The sequence below is a fragment of the Narcine bancroftii genome, chromosome 1, assembly GCF_036971445.1.
Source record: "Narcine bancroftii isolate sNarBan1 chromosome 1, sNarBan1.hap1, whole genome shotgun sequence".
In the NCBI taxonomy this organism is placed as follows: Eukaryota; Metazoa; Chordata; class Chondrichthyes; order Torpediniformes; family Narcinidae; genus Narcine; species Narcine bancroftii.
This window is the reverse complement of record NC_091469.1, coordinates 432,221,460-432,243,869: the sequence shown is the minus strand read 5'-3', so window position 1 is coordinate 432,243,869 and position 22,410 is coordinate 432,221,460. Positions and strand designations below refer to the sequence as shown.

Genomic DNA, 22,410 nt, shown 5'->3' with positions numbered 1-22,410 from the left:
CATTAAATCAATGGGTCCCAAATTTTTTTGAGTGTTCAGGCTGTGGGCTTCATCCCGAGCACTACCCCGCCCCCCCCCCAAACCATACAACAGCGCTGGGGTGGGGGGGCACTCACGGCATTGAGCAGGGTGAGGGGGGGTGGGTTTAGTGGCGCCAGTACAACGTGGCAGCCAGCTCTCATGAGAACGCCTTGACGCCGTTTATTTTCCTCACTACTGCAACCTCCAGAGCCTGGTCAGAAAATTACTGCACCGGCTTCTTCATTAAACTTTGCAGCAAACTGTATGGTAACCAGACGGAAGGTACGGACCACCTCCGTTTTCCTTACCGCCCACAGGGGACAGCAGTGCCCACTTTGGGAATCACTACATTAAATGATTGTTTGCTTTGGTAAAATTGTCTTATAGATGTTTCAACCCCACTTTTTTTCTTCTGTCTATCTTCATACTTAGTCTTACATGTCTAAAATACTTTTGAATTTTTATTTTTGTTAGCAAGCTTCAGGTAGTGTTATTGTACTCGTTCTGACCCTATTCAAATTTCAAACCATTTCATTTGGCATAATCTTTGACTCGTGACAATTGACCAAAATAATGTTTTCATTCTTATGCCGAGTTAATAGAAGTTGCTTCAACATTCTTTAAACAGTCCCCCATTATAGCAGTAAGACAAAACTGAAAGTTTGAATGTTCAAAATATTTTACTTCATTAAGTCACCTCTTACTATTTTCTAACAAAATCTACCCAAAGAATGCCAAGTGCAGAATGACCTATGTTAAGTTTACACACAATTTTTCAGTTTGCTAATGCACAAACCTTACCTGCATGATAAGATCCCTACCCATGGAATCCAATGTGACCAACCTACTTCAGGTATTATCTATTTTAATAACTCGTTTATTCAAAATGAATCCTTTATCTGCAATCTGTATACCACCTCATAGTGTCATTATTTCTCACTGTCCCAAGCCACAATCAATCTTGGTGCATCAATCCAATTGTGAAACAGTAACCTTCATGTGCAAGACCAATGAACACAAAGAAGGAGCAGCATGCCATTTGCCCCCCATTCTATAAGATCATTGCTGATCAATGCTGGCTCATCCTGTCCTCTGTGTTAGTTCCCCATAATCCCTTAATTCCATGATCTCTTTTTTTAAAAAAAAGTATATATATTTATATATACACACACACATATAATCATCTCATCTCCATAGCCCTCTGAGGTAGACAATTTCATACCGTCATGTGTGAAAAAAGTTTTGATGCACCTCCATTTTAAATAACCAGCTCCTTGTAACTGGCTACCTCATTTCCTGGAAGAAAATCTGACACACCTAACCAGAAATCCAGTATCTTAGGGACAAATAAGAGTCCATACTTTTGTCCTTCAATAAAGAACATTCAACCGCACACCACCCCCACCTGACTGCCGCACACCCTCCGCGAATTGCAGAGCCTGATGCCATTCTCTCTCTCCACACTCAGATCACAAGGTAATTCTCACCCCCAAATGACCCTCCTCAATTGGTCATGGTCCAAACCTCAGCCCGTTTACCTGATCCCTACTAAAACAACCTCAACTTCCAACCCAATTTCCAAAGCAACTCTGGTAACTCAGATCACGTGCCTGAATACTGACTGCATTCTTGATGTCAACTCTTGCTCCAGTTAGAAAGTTCACTCTGGTCTCAAACCACAATTAACCTTTACTTTAATCACCAATATAGACCAAATAATACATCAACCCCTTTGAATCCAGCTGTTGTCCTTCACCCTGCTCTTGATCAATCTTATTGCAAACCATTACAAGCCCACCTGTTACTTGTGTGCAAGCTGATATTTTGTTCCAACACACTTAAAATAATCCTCACCTACCACATTGCGTGCACAGTAGAGCCATACCTCATTGCCCAACTCAAGACAGAGTCCCACATGATCACCTGACCCTAGTCCCCCATATGTTCTCTCGGAGGATCTTTCCTGGAACGAACACACCAATGGCATCATGAAGAAAGCCTCTACTTCCTCAGGAGTTTGCGGAGGAGCTAGTGGAGTTGCTCAAGTGAACCGGTACGGACTTGAAGGGCCGACATGGCCTGTTTCCGTGCTGTAAACGGTTATATGGTTATGGTTCATGTCACTGTTGTGCAAATTTGACCCCCTCAATCGGTTCCCCTCATCCTAATTGTGTCCATTTCATAGGCCCAATGGATAGTAAATCTTCTATCATGTGACTCAGACATATCAGCCCCCACCAACCTGATTTCAGTCAAGCAATCTTGCTCCGCATCCTCCCAAACTGATCAGGAATCTCACTTTCTCAGTCAGGAGTTGAATCCTTATCATTGTGGCTTCCATTGGCAAGATTGAGCCTTGTTCCTATCGTGACAGCATGCATGAGCTTTGCCCACAATCAAGAAACCAAATAGAGTCAGTCCTCACATCGCATTAAATGAAAATCCTTCTGGCCGAAGTATGAACTGATCTATCAGCCATATGATGTTATGAAAATATTTTAGGCACCACCCCAACTGTGAGAAAACTCATCACTTCCCCCAACCCTTGACTTCAGGCCAAATGTAAGATAGATTATTATGAAGTTCCACATGCACCACTCACCTCCCAAACAGAAGAAAAAAAATCTATAAATACCTTTTTCAGTGAGATGGACAAATAGGTCATGGAAAATTGATTAAGAGCAATATAATCTCCTAAAAGCAGAGGTATATAGTTCAGTGCAGCTATTGCTCTCTGTGCAATGGAAGGGAAGCATGCAGGCTTTTACTGTCTGCACAGAGTGAAGACTTTCTGATCCTAGCACCAGAATTTAGAACAGATTGGGTGAGGCAAGACATTATAAAACAAAATTTAAAAGAACAAAATACATTGTCTGACTGTCAACTGCTTGATTATGTTGACTGTAATGAAAAACCTGTATTATCATGCAGAAAAAGAAGAGAACACTGGATACAGTAGCAGCTGAAGGGGAGGACTCTGCAATGAACTATGCAGTTGTCCCGGAAGAAATGTCTGAAGTTGTGGAATTGGATGAGGATGACTGAGCTTGATTTACACCTTGCAGTAATCACTTTGGTACAGCATTATGTCCTGCATTTCCTCTCCCTCTTCCATTTTTCCAGAAGTGTCTACGACCGAAGACAACTTCTAAATGTGCTTATGGAATTGTTTGTACCATTGGATGGGTTTAGACAAGGAAGAGTCTCCTTGTGCACAGTGCTGTTCCATTTCTGCTAATACATGGAGGAAAACAGCTTCAAAAGTAAACAACTAGAAAGTCTTCCATCTTTAATTTTGGCTGACACCCTTCTACCCATGGTATTAGCCACACATCGACAACCAAAGCATCGTTCACATTCCTTCTTTTGGCTCTTTTGGTTTCCATCAACATCTTTGAAATAAAAGGGAGTATATTTGGGATTTGAAATCTGATTGAATTGCTTAAATATTATTTTTTTCCAAATGTTCATTTCCAGTTAATATCTATGATTTACTCCCATAATTGTTGCTGCTCAAAATGGAGTTCAGGGCATCATTATCACAAAGTACATAATTTAGAAAAAAGATCAAGACATATCAAAATTATTTTTTTAATACCAAAAAGAGTTTGATAACAGAATTTGAGGATGTTGGTGCACATATGGTGGTGATGCAAGTAAAGTAAGTTATTATCATTGAGAAAGAAAACACAACAAAATTAAGATGTGAAATATAGAGAAATATTAAAAGCAGTTAGGACTTGAATTTCATAAACTCATAATATCAATAAGTTTTGAGGTCAATACTTGAAAAAAATAATTTAAAATGGTGTGAAATTTGACAACTTATAAGTTACACAAGTTTGCTACTCACACTTCAATATGTGAATGGATTCTGAGCACTATACACTGTAAAATGAGAATCCTACTTCAAATGAATTCTACATCCTTCACTGCAGTGTATTAGAGCTGCAGGGAGGAATGGCTATATTTTACCATCAACACTCTCACTCACAGTGAGTGTTGCAGCTCAATGCTTGGTTACCTTCAAATCAATTCAAAAAATTGAATTTCCTTCAGATAATCAACCTTTGTTCTAATTAATTGGACTTCATTATTTCAATCCAATTGGTACTACACTTCAATTGATAAATATAATGAAAGGGTATGATGGCTGAAATTCTTTATTAATTGGGGAGTCTCAAGCTGCGTTGATCCATTTCAAGTGACAACTTTTAATTTGTCTTTGAAATGGCAATTTCTTTCGAGTGCCCCAAAGGATGAATTTTGGAGATGAGGTTAAGAGAAATGCATTGATGTGACGGAGTCGAGGAGCTTTACTTTCATTTACCTTATTTCATCTTTGCACTTGGCAAGAAAGTGCTCAATCATGAGACTGAGTGCAGAAAGCCAAACTTTCAGCAGATTCCATGAGCAGAAAAGTTGAAGGAGAAAAGCAAATTGCAACCACCCTTTCGTAAATTAATGCATTTCATGAGTAATAAATGCAACAAAGCTGATGTAATTTGGGTAGCTTTCCAGAAATAATTACATTTTCCCCAAAATAATTGCTAAGCAGTTCACCCACCACTGAAAAGTTTTAAAAAATGGCTTGACAAGAGCAGTGTTTTGGTCAAGGACATGAAACCATTTTTTTAAAATTAGAGTAGCAGGTGGTCACGCTGTACTGAAGAATTTCAAAAATTCTTGGTTAGTACGTACCTTCTATTTAACTGTGAGGAAAAAGATGGCCCCGGGTAATCCTATACTTTGAAATTGACTTGACTGTCAGCATCAATGTGTTGCTAAATTGTTAAATGAACTATTTTATGACAAATAAGTTATGAATGTTGTATGTAAATGAGTGAAAACCTGTCCTCTTTAATAGTCAACCTGGTCCTGCAACATGCTTTGAATCTCATCAAGCAGTGAAATGTTTTATCAAAAATAAGGATCCATTATTTAATGCACCACCCATGCTCTGTGTGATTTAATTATACCAAATATAGAATGTTTTTTCTTTCGATATACAGTATAATGTATATATATTTTTCCATGGTATTAATTAGATTTGATTGCATTAATTTGGGCTTGTGATTGTGTGCTTTTTCAGTTGGCTACTCAATTAAATTTTTTTCTCATGTTGATTGTTTTTATAGTGCCATATGAAAGAGTTTGACATTTAAAATAGCACGTTTCAAAATTTAAATTTCAATTAATCACACCAGAAAAATATGCCAAATAGAACAAAGCAAAAACAAAAATCCTAACATTTATGGGTCATCTCATGCATTACTGAAATTGGCCAATATTCCCCATCAGCATAATAATTTGGCTAATTTCAGGAATGGATGTGATGACCTACATTTCTTTTTCATCTTGCCTCTATAGATTTTATATGGCATTCGCTCCCTCCCGAACCTGTTCATAGGATCACCATTTGTGAGTCAGTTCAGTTACCCTCTGCTGCCATTATACAAACAAATAGCGATCATGTACTTTTTCTGGAAAAGACAACACTCTCCTTCTATGAAAACTGGATTGCTATGCCCACACGCACAAGAATAATTTCTTCTATTTCTATGCACTCAGCACAAGGAACCTCACAATGGAAACTAGTGACAGATTCCTTTCACAAAGAATATCTCAAAACAAAATATTTAGAAAGCTCATACACTGCTCCAGAAATTTGGGTTTCATCTTTGGCCACTGTCCATGTGGGTTTCTCTTCCAGCTATTCTAGTTTTATCTCACATGCTGTGATATGCTGGTTGGTAGTTAATTAGTTACATTAAAGTGACCTATATATATATATATATATATATCTTTGGCTTGGCTTCGCGGACGAAGATTTATGGAGGGGGTAAAAAGTCCACGTCAGCTGCAGGCTCGTTTGTGGCTGACAAGTCCGATGCGGGACAGGCAGACACGATTGCAGCGGTTGCAGGGGAAAGTTGGTTGGGGTTGGGTGTTGGGTTTTTCCTCCTTTGCCTTTTGTCAGTGAGGTGGGCTCTGCGGTCTTCTTCAAAGGAGGTTTGAACCTCCATATATATATATATATATATATATATAAAATGTATATATATATATATATATAAATTGAAAAATAAATGTTTATGGGCTACGAGGGAAGGAAGGGTAAGATTGTGCAGAGGTTATTGGGCCTGTAGATTATTTTAAACAGCTGTACTGTTTAAAGTATAGGTGGTTGGAAAATAATGGATAGGAATAGGGTCCGTGGAAACCAAAGGTTAAACAGGTTAGGACTTTATTCTCTGGAATGTAGAATGAGGGGAGAGTTCATAGGGGTATTTAAGATTGGTTTTGAGGACAAAGCAGCTCAAAGGGGACTGTTTTGGTGGTATTTGCCATTAAGGTGGGATAGTCCTTAAGCACTCAAACATTTTGAGAAACTGATCACAATGGAAAATAGGTAGCTTTAATGCTTCCATACAAGATCTATCTAACAGCTGTTATAGTCATTCTTTTCACAATCCATTGCAAGTACAGCATTCAAGAGAAAATAATTGCCTCTATAAATAGGAAACAAAACACATCTTTCACTTCCAATTTAAAACACAGTTTGCAGTAACAGGCCACTTTGGCCCATGATCCCATGCCACCCTATTACAACCTCCAGTATGTTTCAAATGGTGGGAGGAAACACACACAGACATGGGGAGAACATACAAACTCCTTACAGACAGCACAGGATTTGAACCCTGGTCCCAATCACTGGCGCTGTAATAGCAGCGAGATAGAGTTTCAATGCTATGTCCAGTCAATACAAAATGACTGCAGTTTTTCCATCTCCTAATAACTAAAGAGCACCTTTATTTTACTACTACATTCACAGCTGTGCATTGATAATATGATATCTAGTCAAGGAGAAGCTGTTTGTATTTATGCTCAAGGTAGAGAAATATCAGATGTATCAGTTTCACCCAAAGAGTCAGATAACAAATCAATATCTCCTCCTTTACAGAAAGCTGAGCACCTTTCATCTGTTTCACCAGTTACCAAAGAGACTTTCTGCTTATCAACGTCTTCTCAAGGGATGCAATTTCTTTGAGCAATATTTTGTATTATTCTTCAGCTTCTTCTTTCCTCACCTCGCCTTAAGGTTTTGACTGGCTTAGTCGGGTAAATTAACCAAATTATTTTTTAAATTTAGACACACAGCACAGTAAGCCATTTCAGCCCATGAGTCTGTACCACTCAATTTACACCCAATTAACCTACACCGAGTATGTTTCAGTGGGAGGAAACCAGAACCCCCGGGAAAAAACCCACGCAGAGACAGGGAGAATGTACAAACTCCTTACAGCAGCGCGTGATTTGAACCCTGGTCCCAATTGCTGACGCTGTAAAGGCGTTGCATTAACAGTACGCCAACTGTGCCACCCACAGAACTAAACAGTAAACATCAACTCTAAACCAAACATCAATCCCTTATCCAATTTCCAGGTCCTCTTGAGCACTATTCCTACAATGCTTTGTGTCTTTCAGCCAAGATTTAACTTGTCCTTTAAATTCTTAGCCTTCGTTAAATATCATTCACGGATCACACATTTAATTAAAGGAGCAAGTGGAAAAAAACTGCCCACCTTCAGTGAATGGAATTGCAGAAGCAAATGTTCCAGTTAGGATAACCAAATATATTAATAGATGGAATACCATGCAAATGGATTTTAAATATCTTACATAGAACAAAACAGCACAGAAACAGGCCTTCGGCCCTTCCCCTCTGTACTGCTTCGTCCACTGACCTGCATCCAGTCCATACCCCTCCCAACCATGTACTGTCAAAATTCTTTTAAATGTTAAAACTGAGCCCAAATTCACTACTTCAGCTGGCAGTTCATTCCACACTCCCATCACTCTGTGTGAAGAAGTTCACCGTAAACTTTTTCCCTTAAATCATGTCCTCTGGTTGTATCTCACCTACCCTCAGTGGAAAAAAATACCTACAATTGCTCTGTCTATACCCCTCATAATTTTAAATACCCCTATGAAATCTCCCCTCATTCTACATTCCAGAGAATAAAGTCCTAACCTGTTTAACCTTTCTCTGTAACTCAGTTCCTGAAACCCAGGCAACATCCTAGTAAATCTTTCCTGCTCTCTTTCCATCTTATTGATATCTTTCCTGTAGTTAGGTGACCAAAACTGTACCCAATACTGCAAATTTGGCCTCACCAATGTCTTATACAACTTTACCATAATATCCCAACTCCTATACTCAATACTTTGAGATAAAGGCCAATATACCAAAAGCTCTCTTTAAAATGCTATCTACCTGTCACCCTAGTTTCAAGAAAATATATATCTGTATTCCTAGAGCCCTCTGTTCTACTGAACTCCTTATTTACCATGAACATCCTTTCTTGGTTTCTCCTTCCAAAATGAATCACCTCACTCTTGCCTGCATTAAATGCCATCTGCCATTTTCACCCCATTTTTCCAGCTGTTCCAGATTCCTCTGCAAGCTTTGAACACCTTCCTTGCTGTCCACAACACCTCCAATCTTTGTGTCATTTACAAACTTGCTGATCCAATTTACCACATTATCATCCAGATGTCAAACAATAATGATCCCAGCCCTGATACCTGAGGCACAGGTCTCCAGTATGAGAAACAACCATCTACTACCACTCTGGCTTCTCCTGTATAGACAATGTCAAATCCAGTTTGCTACCTCACCATGAATACAGAGCGTTGATACCCTCCTGATGAACCTCCCAAGTGGGATCTTATGAAAGGCCTTACAAAAGTCCATGTAGATAATATCCACAGCCTTTACTGCATCAACGTTCCTGGTAACCTTGAAAAACTCTAGAAGATTGGTTAAACACAACCTATCATGTACAAAGCCATGTTGACTGTCCAAAAATCTGTCCCTTGTATATACTTATATATCCAATCTCTGAGAAAACTTTCCAATAATTTACTACTACTGTCATCAGGCTCACTGACCTATCATTTCCAGGGTTACTTTTGGAGCCTTTTTTAATCAACAGAACAACACGAGCTACCCTTCAATCCTCCAACACCACACCCATGGCTAGGGACATTTTAAATATTTCTGCCAGAGCCCCTGAAATGTCTATACTCAAGGTCTGAGGGAATATCTTGTCAGGCCCTGGGGATTTACCTACCCTTATTTTCTTTGAGGCAGCAAGCACCTCCTCCTCTTTAATCTCTATGGGTTTCATGACTTCGCTGCCTCCCTTGATTCTGTCAGTTTCCTGAGTAAATACTGATACAAAAAAATTAAGATCTTCCCTCATAACCAATTTTGTCCATTATTATCCTTTTGCTCTTAATATACCTATAAAAACCCTTACAAGTTTCCTTCACATTGTCTGCCTCATGACTTCTTTCAGCCTTCCTGATTCCTTTGAGATTTTTATTGCATTTAAAAAAAACTCAAGGACTTAACTTGCTCCGTGTTGCCTATACCTGCTATAAACCTTCCAAATCAGATCCCCAATATTCCCTCAATAACCAAGGTTCCCTCTGACTTAGCTTTGCCTTTAATCCTGACACAAACATATAAACTCTGTCCTCCAAAATTTCACCTTTGAAGATCTTCCACTTACTGTTTCCGTGTTGTAAACGGTTATATGGTTAGCTCTCACATCCTTTCCAGAAAGCAACTTATCCCAATCCATGCATTCTCGATCCTTCCTCATTTCCTCAAAATTGGCCTTTTTCGAATTTAATAGACAATAGACAGTTGGTGTTGGAATAGGCCAATTGGCCCATCGAGCCAGCACCGCCATTTTTCAGATCATGGCTGATCATTCACTCTCAATATCCATTCCCAGCCTTATCCCCATAACTCCCCTACCCACAAGAGACTTATCTAACTCCCTTTTGAACATATCCAGCAAATCTGCCTCTACCACCCTCTGCGGTAAAGCATTCCACAGATCCACACCTCTCTGGGTAAAAAAAAAATTCTCATCTCTGTCCTAAAGGACTTTCCCTGTATTCTTAAACTATGCCCTCTAGTCCTAATCTCTCCCAACATTGGGAACATGTAATCTGAATAATAATATTGATAATCATATATACCTTAATCATGTCTCCCCTCATCCTTCTAAACTCCATCGCATATAAGCCCAACCTTTCAGCATATGTCAATCCTGCCATCCCAGGAACTAACCTTGTAAATCTGTGTTGCCCTCCCTCCATAGAGAGTATGTCCTTCCTCAAATTTAGAATGTCAACCTGAAGCCCAGATCTATCCTCCATAATGAACTTGAAACTAACGGTATTATGATCACTGGACCCAAATGTTTCGCTACACCTGTCCTGTCTCATTCCCTAATAGGAGATTTAGAAAACTTTCCTGAACACATTTGAAAACTCCAAGCCATCCAGTCCTTTTACAGTATGAGAATCCCAGTCAATAGGTGGAAAGTTAAAATCTCCTACTATCACAACCTTATTTTTCCTTCAACTATCTGCTATCAATAGATTTGTTCTATTCTTGCTGACTATTGGGCAGTCTATAAAATAACCCCATGAGCATGATCATACCTTTCCCATTCCTCAGATCCACCCCTATAGCCTCAATAGATCAATGGCAGTGTGTCTGAAACAACGGTAGCCTGGAACATTGAGCTGCCAGTCCTGCCCTTCCTGCAACCAAGATGCTGGAATGTGGAGCAACACACAACCTGCTCTCAGAACTTAGCAGATCAAGCAGCAGAATGTCAATGCTGTGGAGGGAACCCTCCATCATTGCAGTGTTTCATTTTATCACAATTTAATGGGCACTTTACTGAACCGACCTCAGACTCCTGAAACACCTCCCAAGGATCTTGGAGTGTTCTCACATAAGCAGCCAGGGACACGCATTATATTTCTGAACTGCAGAAAAACTGCATTCATTGGGTGCTTAAGTGGTGACATCACCACCAGCATTACAATTGGACAGTGCAAGTCCCACTAGGGTCATTGCCATGGTGCTGGAGGGAGAGAACTGAAGATCATAAGTTATACATGATCCTGTCCAATCAGCCATATGTTTTCAGCTCAGGCTATAATACTTACCTGAGCCACTGCAATGACTGTTGTCACTGTGGGGGTAAAGGTAATTCTCAGTTTTCTTGCTTCTTGATCATATCAGACAGCCATTAATCACTGCCATAATTTCAATGTTTAGTGCGACATTCTGATACACTGTGATTTGACATATATATTTCATAATGGCAAGAGGTTATTCAGCCCATCTGCCATCAACACTGCTCCATTCCAAGTCTCTACACCTTTCCACTATTTTGATCACAGGTGTCTCCACAATTAAAAAAAGATTTGAACTCTCAAATAACGCAAATCATCACTGATCATAGAAACAACTTTGTGGTCCATGCGATGCTTTGCGCAGTTCCCAGGGTTCCTTCACGCTTAAGGAATATGTGCTGGCTTAAAAAGTTGGATGTTGATAGATCAAGGAAAGGACTGCATCAGGGTTGGAAAACGGAAACCCAGGCAGAGAAGGAGGCAGGTGAAGTATCCACAGGAATATTCCTGCACAATATCAGAAACATCATCTCTCATGATGAAGCAAAATGATATCAGGTAGGGATAATCAGTGAAGAATTTACTTACAGATGCCAATATCTTATGGACATTTTTCACATTAATTGTATTTCTGCGGAACAAAATTAAACACCACCATGCATTTATCATAATGCTTTTTATATTAATGAACAACAGATGAGAGAAAAGTCTATCAAGTGTTGCTTTGCAGGTACTCCTATTGTTACAACCTATCAATAAATTAATCAATTTTCCTTTTACTTTAATACCTTAGTACTTGCTGATAAAACCACTTTTCTTCAACTTTGACACAAGATGCACTTTGCTTGGGGCAAATACATATAGTAATAACATTCACAGCTTTCAACTTCAACCTGATTAATAACAATGGTGGATATTCAATAAATAATTTTAAACCAAGTAGGATAAGAAAACACAGAGGCAGTTCAAAAAGGTAATGCAAGACGATGAAAATATCATTGGAATAAAGAGATTTTGATGGGGGGGTGGGGAAAAGAGAGATAATTTGGTTTATCCATTCTCTAGTGAATAGGATTATAAATTAAAATTTTCCCTAATCATTAAGAATTCAGATGTGTTGAGAAGTAAGCAAAACTTTAATCCTACTGATAAAATGGAATTAGGAAAGATTTCAGTGGATTTATTAAAAATTAGATGTTATTAGTAAGTTTGATGACCAAATGTTAGGAGTTCATACTGATATTGTTACTGTGGAGAAAGATCCTTGACAGTGTTATCTGGCAAAGTTCAGCAATACAAAGAAAAAGACCAAATATTGCCAGCTCAGATTTTATTTCGTACTACAAAAATATCAAATAGATTATAATTACTTTGAACCCAAGACAAGGGGTTGTAAGGAGAACATAATTACAATGAGTAATATTATTAAAAGGTGTAGAAGAGGCAGTTATTTTAATGATCCAACCAAGACTTGAAACAGTGAGACATAAGCCAGCTGCCATATCACCTGGTCACTACAAAATCAGTCTGCATTGGACCAATTTTATTGGTGATATTTATTTTCTCACCTAATGATTTAAAGACACAAAATTTATCAAACCAATTATTTGAAAAAGTAATCCTCTATCGTATTAATATAATTTTAAGTATCCTCCTTTACATTTTTGCCAACATTATAGCAGGCAACAAACTCCATGTCTCAACATGCATTGTGAGAACACGCCTCTCAAAATATTCCTTCATCTCTTGGGATGGAATAATGCAGCAACCCTCCCTAAAATGACCCCCTGCATCAGATTTTCAATGCCTTGAGCTAGACTGTAGGCTGTCAGCCCTTGAATTTTTTTTGTGACGCATACCCTTTAACCTATTTGCTCACCTCTCATGGCAGCAGTCTCTCAGGTTGTTCTGCAGGGTGTCAGTCTCAATGGGATACTGTTCATCATTATTTTCCTCCCTTTGCATGACTCTTTCCTCCTGCATCTTATGTTCTTCCTGTTTAGTACCTCCATGTTGAGGTGAGGAAAAAAAATCAAGGGCTTCTCCTTAAAGTCTTGGATGGCCAACTGGAAAAGAACTGTAGGTATGAGCTGTCCACAAGGCAGACTTTAGGTTGATTAAATGAAACATTACCCACATGCACGGTAATGAAGATACAAAGGGTGGGTTTTAATTACGATGGGCCATTGTTAAAAAGCACTCTTCAAAGATTTCATACAATTTGACACCTTAGGTGATTTATGGTTCAGTGACTCTTCCATCCACAAAAGGTGAGTCTCCTCCTCTCTGCTGCATTGTACTCAAGAGACATGCCTCCAATTCAGATGTCATCCCTCCTATACTTTGCAGTGTTAGCCTAAATAACAATGAAATGTTTCAAATGTCTTTTCAGAATCCCACACTTGGGAGTTTGACCTGTGCTTTGACTATATGATGGATGTAGGGTAGGGTTTGGGGGGAACTTGCAGTGCATATTCCAATCTTTGTGAACATAGAAAAGTGACTATAGGAAAGAAAAGTTTAATGGTGCACAACTCACCTTGACACATCATGAAAGGCCATGAAATTTTAAGCAACATACTTCCACTGCATGCATCTGCTTTGAAGCAGTTCTTGTGAAGCTAGAATGGATCTCCAGTTCTCACAATATTGCTCTGATATGCATCTCCCTTATGAGTTCTTTAATGTCTCTGTATTTCTCTCAGCAGTCTGCAGCCGTCTTAGCACTGGTTGCCAAAATCTGGCCATCAGAGGAGTGCATCTTTTTAAAAAAAAATGATGCCTTCTGATATCAGGGGTGGTAAAAGCATTGAGAAAAGGTCCTCTCGAGTTTAGTGCTAGTGATGTTTTAGCAGACCAAAAAGGTGTGATATTACCTCAAGGCAAAAATGCTAAATCCTCCAGCCACTCAAGTGCTTAAAATGTTAAACATCATTAAACATCTCATTAGTTACACTTAATTTTTATTTGTACATATCCAAGCATTATTTATGAAAAGAATTTCCTATTTATGTACAAATCAATAATCTTAGAAGGCATGAGCAGAATTTTTAAAAAAGATTTGGAACAGCAAATGTGCCCACACAATTTTATTCTGCTCGCTCTCCTTGCCGACAAATCACATACTCAACCTCTTTACCAAAGTTTGATCAGTCTTTGAGCTTTGAGTGATGTACCTTCTGCAGCAAACCTTTTCCCATCAAGTTAAAGTTACAATCATATTCTGGATATTTGGAAATTGAATTAGTCACATAAAATTCACCTTATGAAGTGTTCACTTGAGCGTCTTTCACAAGTACATTATAATGTCTGTCGTCCTCTGTTATTAGAGTAACCATTGGCCAGTCAGCCTTGTGATCATCAGGATAGAAGCTGATAAATTCATCAGTTCCAAATTGGTAGAGCCTGAAAACTCTGATAGTCAATTGTAAGGCGTATCCCAGAAGGAACATTTCCACCTACATTTTGAAAACAGAGCATATGTCAGTTTGAGAAGCATTTATTGTTAAATGATGCAGAGGGTGTAACTATAAATCAACATCCCAACCAAAACTTGTCAAATTTCAAACCAATTAAAAATGTATCCATTATTTATGCCACAGAGAGATTTTTCCAGGTGATTTACATCTACACTCTGCTTGTGGGCCCCATTACACCCTCAAACTTGATATTTCAAGACATTGACAATGTTGTTCACATTTCTGGTTTTTGTGTGTAAGCAGTAACAGAGAGGAAGTATGGAGAATGGGGCTTTGGGAGCATCATTGGTAATAACCTTCGTGCATTTTTCAGGTAGACACTGTAGAATGGTGGAAGAGAAAATGGATGTTTAGGACGGTTGATAGATTGCCAATCAGTTGGTTGTTTTTCCAGACTCTTTTGTGTAGTCTTCCAAAGGCGCTATTTGCCTTGGCGAGTCTGTTGTCTATCTCATTGTCGATCCTTGCATCTGATGAAATGGTGCAGCCGAGATAGGTAAACTGGTTGACCGTTTTGAGTTTTGTGTGCCCGATGGAGATGTGGGGGGGCTGGTAGTCATGGTGGGGAGCTGGCTGATGGAGGACCTCAGTTTTCTTCAGGCTGACTTCCAGGCCAAACATTTTGGCAGTTTCCGCAAAGCAGGACGTCAAGCGCTGAAGACTATTTGATCTTAGTTGATGTCGACTTTCTTGTGTATTTTCAGTACTCCACACTCACAGGAAGTTATTTAAAAATCACACATTGATGGGTTGTGCCTTGCAAATAGTGGAAAAATCCTGAGGAGGATTATTCATTACAAGATATCCTGCTTCTGAACTGCTCTTGTAATCATGGTATTTATTTGTCTTGTCCAGTCAAGTTTCTGGCCAGCATTTGGTGTTGGGGAACTCCACAATAGCAAAATCAGCAGTGAGTTATTCCCTGCATAACTGTGTGCAATTGTGTCACCTTGCCAGGATAGATATAATTAAACTGTAATCTTAAGGATTGACCAGAATTGAAGGACTTGAGTTACGTGTCGAGGCTGGATAGAGTAGAACCCTTTTTCCCCTGGACTGAAAGAGACTGAGAGCTGATTAAAGGGGTTTATAACATCATGAGGGGAACAGATCAGTCTTCTCTCCAGGATGGGAGAGCCCAAAGCTGGCAGGTATAGGTTTAAATAGAGAGAGGAAAGGTTTAAAAGAAACCTGAGGGGTGACTTTTTTCACAAAGAGGGCAGTGGAACGAGCTGCCAGAGAAAGTGAGAGAGATGGGTCAATTACAACATTTAAAAACATTTGTTCATGGATAGGAAAGAAATAGAGGGACATGGGCCAAACACAGGCAATGGGACAAACTCAAAAGGGCAACTTGGTCAGCATGGCTGAGTTGGGCTGACACAGTACAAGTTTTAAGATTGTGATTATTCTCTCCTATTTGCACAACTTTAATTTCACAACTCAGTTTTCAACACCACAGTGTCAAATAAAGTCAACTCCAAACTCTGACCTCTGGATCTGGGTCCACATCTTACTGTCCAACAGACTGCATTTAGCGAAGATTGGTTTTACCACCTGCATGATCATTCTCAACACCGGGGCTCTGCAAGGCTATGAACTCAGTCCTCTACTCCAATTCTTGTGCACCCATGATTATGGGGCCAAACACCACTCCATCTATACATTCGCAGATGACAACATTGTTGTAGGCCTCATCTCCAATAGCATCGAGTCAGAATATAGAAGGGAAGTAGAAGGGCTAGAGGCTTGGTGCCTGGAGAACAGCCTCACCCTCAATGTCAGCAAATCTAAGAAAATGGTCATAAATGCCTAGAGGAGGGTTTCAGTTCTGTCCCCAGTGTATATCAACAGTGGTGAGATGTTGATAGTAGACAGTTTAAGTTCCAAGAATAAACATCTCCAAAGACCTGTCCTGGTCCAACCAGTATGGCCAAGTAATTGCAACAGCATCTCTCCTTCCTCAGCAACCTGAGGAATTACATAACATCACCTGCATCTTTCGACAAACTGCGTCACCCAGGAACTGCTTCTCCCAAGATCATTATAAAAAAGGAACAAATTGTAAACACAGATGTCACCATCTCAAAATTCCCCTTTCCACTTCCTTCAAAAAGCAGCCAATATATGTTAGGAGGAAGATTCACTCACCACCAGATTCAAAGACAGTTTCTTTCCCACTGTTATCTGAGTCCTGAACAAAACCTCACACTAGTTAGAACACTTTGCTCTGTTCTAACTGATCTCTCTGTCTGTGGTTTTTTTACTGCTGCATTATGTGTTTGAGTGCTATCAAAACAAGCTACCTCGATACATCATCAATAAACTTGAACTTAAAACATCATAATTATTGCACTGGACAATTCAGCATCAAATCATAAAGTTTTTTTTAAATTCTTTTATTTTTCACACCATAAACCACATTGACCATGATACATACTTTTTCCTTTTCAAATATATACAGTGCCATTTTCTCCCCCCCCAACTCCCTCCTCCCATCCCACCCTCCCTACCTCCCCCCCCCATCCATTTAAAGTACAAAATCTAGGATACATTAAACCAGTCAAACAATGTTGTCATTCAATAAAAATAAACAAGAAATTCCACTGAGTCAATTCTTTTCATTTCCTTCTCCTTTTGTTAATTTAGGTAGTGAAAGTCCCCGGTAGATTTTCTCTATTGTGTTTCATGTAAGGCTCCCATATTTGTTCAAATATTTCAATATTATTTCTTAAACTATATGTTATTTTTTCTAATGGAATACATTTATTCATTTCTATATACCATTGTTGTATTTTCAAATTATCTTCCAATTTCCAGGTTGACATAATACATTTTTTTGCTACAGCTAGAGTTATCTTAACAAATCTTTTTTTGTGCATCCTCCAAATCAATTCCAAATTCTTTGTTTTTTATGTTACTTAGTAGGAAGATCTCTGGATTTTTTGGTATATTGTTTTCTGTAATTTTATTTAATATTTGGTTTAGATCTTCCCAAAATTTTTCTACTTTCTCACATGTCCAGATTGCATGAATTGTTGTTCCCATTTCTTTTTTACATTGAAAACATCTATCAGATACTGTTGGGTCCCATTTATTTAACTTTTGAGGTGTAATGTATAGCCTGTGTATCCAGTTTTATTGTATCATACGTAACCTCGTATTTATTGTATTTCTCATCGTTCCAGAACATAACTTCTCCCATTTTTCCTTTTTTATCTTTATATTTAAATCTTGTTCCCATTTTTGTTTCGTTTTACCATTTGTTTCCTCATTCTCCTTTTTTTGCAGTTTAATATACATATTTGTTATAAATCTTTTGATTATCATTGTCAGATGCAAGGATCGACAATGAGATAGACAACAGACTCGCCAAGGCAAATAGCGCCTTTGGAAGACTACACAAAAGAGTCTGGAAAAACAACCAACTGAAAAACCTCACAAAGATAAGCGTATACAGAGCCATTGTCATACCCACACTCCTGTTCGGCTCCGAATCATGGGTCCTCTACCGGCATCACCTACGGCTCCTAGAACGCTTCCACCAGCGTTGTCTCCGCTCCATCCTCAACATCCATTGGAGCGCTTTCATTCCTAACGTCGAAGTACTCGAGATGGCAGAGGTCGACAGCATCGAGTCCACGCTGCTGAAGATCCAGCTGCGCTGGGTGGGTCACGTCTCCAGAATGGAGGACCATCGCCTTCCCAAGATCGTGTTATATGGCGAGCTCTCCACTGGCCACCATGACAGAGGTGCACCAAAGAAAAGGTACAAGGATTGCCTAAAGAAATCTCTTGGTGCCTGCCACATTGACCACCGCCAGTGGGCTGATATCGCCTCAAACCATGCATCTTGGCGCCTCACAGTTTGGCGGGCAGCAACCTCCTTTGAAGAAGACCGCAGAGCCCACCTCACTGACAAAAGGCAAAGGAGGAAAAACCCAACACCCAACCCCAACCAACCAATTTTCCCCTGCAGCCGCTGCAACCGTGTCTGCCTGTCCCGCATCGGACTTGTCAGCCACAAACGAGCCTGCAGCTGACGTGGACTTTTACCCCCTCCATAAATCTTCGTCCGCGAAGCCAAGCCAAAGAAGATCATTGTATCTGTAATCACATATTCAAAGTTACTTCCCTCTGGTAACCTCAGACTGCTTCCTAATTTGTCCTTCAAGTAGGATCTCAATTGGTAATATGCCAGCACTGAATCTTGAGTTATATTGTATTTATCTTTCATTTGTTCAAAGGATAATAATCTATTTCCTGAAAAACAATTTTCTATTCTTTTGATCCCTTTTTTCTCCCATTCTCTAAAGGAAAGGTTATCTATTGTAAAAGGGAGTAACTTATTTTGCGTCAATATTAGTTTTGGTAATTGGTAATTTATTTTATTCCTTTCTACATGAATCTTTTTCCAAATATTGAGTAGATGATGTAATACTGGAGAACTCCTACGTTGTACCAATTTTTCATCCCATTTATATAATATGTGTTCAGGTATCTTTTCCCCTATTTTATCTAATTCTAATCTAGTCCAATCTGGCTTTTCCCTTGTTTGATAAAAATCTGATAGGTATCTTAATTGTGTGGCTCTATAATAATTTTTAAAGTTTGGCAGTTGTAAGTCTCCTTGTTTATACCATTCTGTTAATTTATCTAGTGCTATCCTCGGTTTCCTCCCTTTCCATAAAAATTTCCTTATTATTTTCTTTAACTCCTTGAAGAATTTCTCTGTCAAGTGTATTGGCAATGCCTGAAATAGGTATAATATCCTTGGGAAAATGTTCATTTTAATACAGTTTATCCTTCCTATTAGTGTTAATGGTAAATCTTTCCAATGCTCTAAATCGTCCTGTAATTTTTTTCATTAGTGGATAATAATTGAGTTTATATAGATGGCCAAGATTTTTATTTATTTGTATACCTAGGTATCTTATTGCTTGCATTTGCCATCTGAATGGTGATTCCTTCTTAAATTTTGATAAATCCGCATTATTCATTGGCATTGCTTCACTTTTATTTATGTTAATCTTGTAACCCGACACTTCTCCATATTCCTTCAATTTCTTATATAATTCTTTTATTGATAGTTCTGGTTCTGTTAAGCATACTATAACATCATCCGCAAATAAACTGATTTTATATTCCTTGTCTTTTATTTTTATACCTTTTATATTATTTTCTGTTCTTATCAATTCTGCTAGTGGTTCTATAGCTAACGCGAACAATAAGGGTGATAGTGGGCATCCCTGCCATGTTGACCTGCTTAAGTTAAATTGCTTTGATATATATCCATTTACTGACATTTTCGCCAATGGCCCCTTATATAATGCTTTAATCCAATTAATATACTTCTCTGGTAAACTGAATTTTTGCAATACTTTGAATAAATAATTCCATTCTACTCTGTCAAAGGCCTTCTCTCCGTCTAAAGCAACTGCTACTGTTGGCGCTTTACTCCCTTCTACTACATGAATTAAGTTAATAAATTTACAAATATTGTCTGTTGTGCGTCTTTTTTTAATAAATCCAGTTTGGTCTAGATTTACCATTTTCGGTACATACTCTGATAATCTGTTTGCTAATAGTTTAGCTATTATCTTATAATCTATGTTAAGTAATGATATTGGTCTATATGACGCTGGTGCGAGTGGATCTTTCCCTTGCTTTAGTATTACTGTAATTATTGCTGTTTTACATGAATCTGGTAAGCTTTGTGTTTTATCAATCTGGTTGATTACTTCCAGGAGGGGAGGAATTAATAAATCTTTAAATGTTTTATAGAATTCTATTGGGAATCCATCCTCTCCTGGTGTTTTATAATTTGGTAGTTTTTTTATTATCTCTTGTATTTCTATTATTTCAAATGGTTCTGTTAATTTATTTTGTTCCTCTATTTGTAATTTTGGTAGTTCAATTTTAGTTAAAAATTCATCTATTTTCCCTTCGTTCCCTTCGTTTTCAGTTTGGTATAATTGTTCATAGAATTCTCTAAAGTTTTCCTTGATCTCCTTTAGATTATATGTGATTTGTTTGTCTTTTTTCCTTGATGCCAATACCATTTTCTTAGCTTGTTTTGTCTTAAGCTGCCATGCTAGAATTTTGTGCGTTTTTTCCCCTAGTTCATAATATTTCTGTTTTGTCTTCATTATGTTCTTCTCCACCTTATATGTTTGTAGTGTTTCATATTTTATTTTTTTTTAATCTGCCAATTCTCTTCTTTTAGTTGTATCTTCCTTCATTGCTAATTCTTTTTCTATATTTACTATTTCCCTTTCCAACTGCTCTGTTTCCTGATTATAGTCCTTCTTCATCTTGGTTACATAACTTATTATTTGCCCTCTAATCATAGTATAAACGTATCTTTCACTGATTCTGTATTTATTTCAAAATACATTTTAATTTGTCTTTCAATTAATTTCTAAAATCCTGCCTTTTAAGTAGCATGGAGTTTAATCTCCATCTATACATTCTTGGAGGGATATCCTCTAACTCTGTTGTCAATATCAAGGGTGAATGGTCCGATAATATTCTAGCTTTATATTCTGTTTTTCTTACTCTATCTTGCATACGAGCTGATAACAAAAATAGGTCTATTCTTGAGTATGTTTTATGTCTAGCCGAGTAATATGAATATTCCTTTTCATTTGGGTGTTGTTTCCTCCATATATCCAAAAGTTGCATTTCTTCCATCGATTTAATTATAAATTTGGTTACTTTGTTCTTTCTGTTAATTTTTTTCCCAGTTTTGTCCATAATTGAATCCAAATTCAAGCCGAAATCCCTCCTATTAATATGTTCCCTTGCGTATCTGCTATCTTCAAAAAAATATCTTGCATAAACTTTTGATCTTCTTCGTTAGGTGAATATACATTGAGTAGATTCCAAAACTCCGAATATATCTGACATTTTATCATTACATATCTCCCTGCTGGATCTATTATTTCCTCTTCTATTTTAATTGGCACATTTTTACTAATTAATATAGCTACTCCTCTTGCTTTTGAATTATACGACGCTGCTATTACGTGTCCTACCCAATCTCTCTTTAATTTCTTGTGCTCCAATTCAGTTAAATGTGTTTCTTGCACAAATGCTATATCAATTTTTTCTTTTTTCAGTAAATTTAGCAGTTTCTTCCTTTTAATTTGGTTATGTATTCCGTTAATATTTAAAGTCATATAGTTCAGCGTAGCCATTTCATACTTTGTTTATCTTCCCTTTCCGTTTCTCCATCATCACCTTTCCTTCTTATCCATTTCTGCTTTCTTGTTTTGAACACTTTATAAGACAACATTTCTAAAACATCAAACATTTTCCTTATTCTCCTATTTAAAACTTCTTTAACCCCATTCTCCCCTCCCCCTCCTGAGTTGCCCTTTATCCCTTTTCGGGCAACCACATCCCCACTCTCCATTTGGATTTGCAAATTCACTCGCAAACGTCAACTGATTTTGTAGTGACCGTAACTCCTCCCCACCCAGCCCCCCCAGAAAAGATTTCAATTTTCATATGTAACAAAGGTCACTCTTTTAATTCCCTCCTTATTCCCTCTATACCCTTTCCCTCCCTTATTAATTCTTGTCTATGCTCTATATATTTTCCTCTAAATACGGATACATTCATGTATACACACTATATATATATATATATATATATATATACACACATATACCCCTTTACACACATACATATAGTTTGTGGTCATTTTTACTCTCATTACATGTCTTCATCTCTCTGCTTGTTTTGTAGTTGTTCTGCAAATTTCCTTGCTTCCTCTGGATCCAAGAATAGTCTGTTTTGTTGCCCTGGAATAACTATTTTAAGTACCGCTGGGTACTTTAACATAAATTTATATCCTTTTTTCCATAAGATCGTTTTTGCTGTATTGAACTCC

General features: G+C 38.0%; 2 protein-coding genes across 9 annotated transcripts in view; one reads left to right on the top strand and one right to left on the bottom strand.

The window, feature by feature from the left end:
• Nucleotides 1-5,145, top strand: part of LOC138751661 (progressive ankylosis protein homolog B-like) — a 143,543-nt gene extending 138,398 nt beyond the window's left edge. For all 5 annotated transcript variants that reach the window (XM_069914244.1, XM_069914243.1, XM_069914241.1 and 2 more), the window contains one exon: nt 2,953-5,145. In XM_069914244.1, coding sequence (XP_069770345.1) covers nt 2,953-3,066 — 114 coding nt within the window. In that variant the 3' untranslated portion in view covers nt 3,067-5,145. The remainder of the gene's footprint in view (nt 1-2,952) is intronic.
• LOC138751660 (ubiquitin thioesterase otulin-like) overlaps nt 1-22,410 on the bottom strand; it is an 81,207-nt gene that overhangs the window by 17,404 nt on the left and 41,393 nt on the right. For 2 of the 4 annotated variants that reach the window (XM_069914238.1, XM_069914239.1), the window contains one exon: nt 13,981-14,492. In XM_069914238.1, the coding sequence (XP_069770339.1) occupies nt 14,298-14,492 (195 nt within the window). In that variant the 3' untranslated portion in view covers nt 13,981-14,297. Of the gene's footprint in view, nt 1-12,232; nt 13,101-13,980; nt 14,493-22,410 lie in introns of those variants that run through there. The other 2 variants (XM_069914236.1, XM_069914237.1) reach the window with 2 other exon arrangements.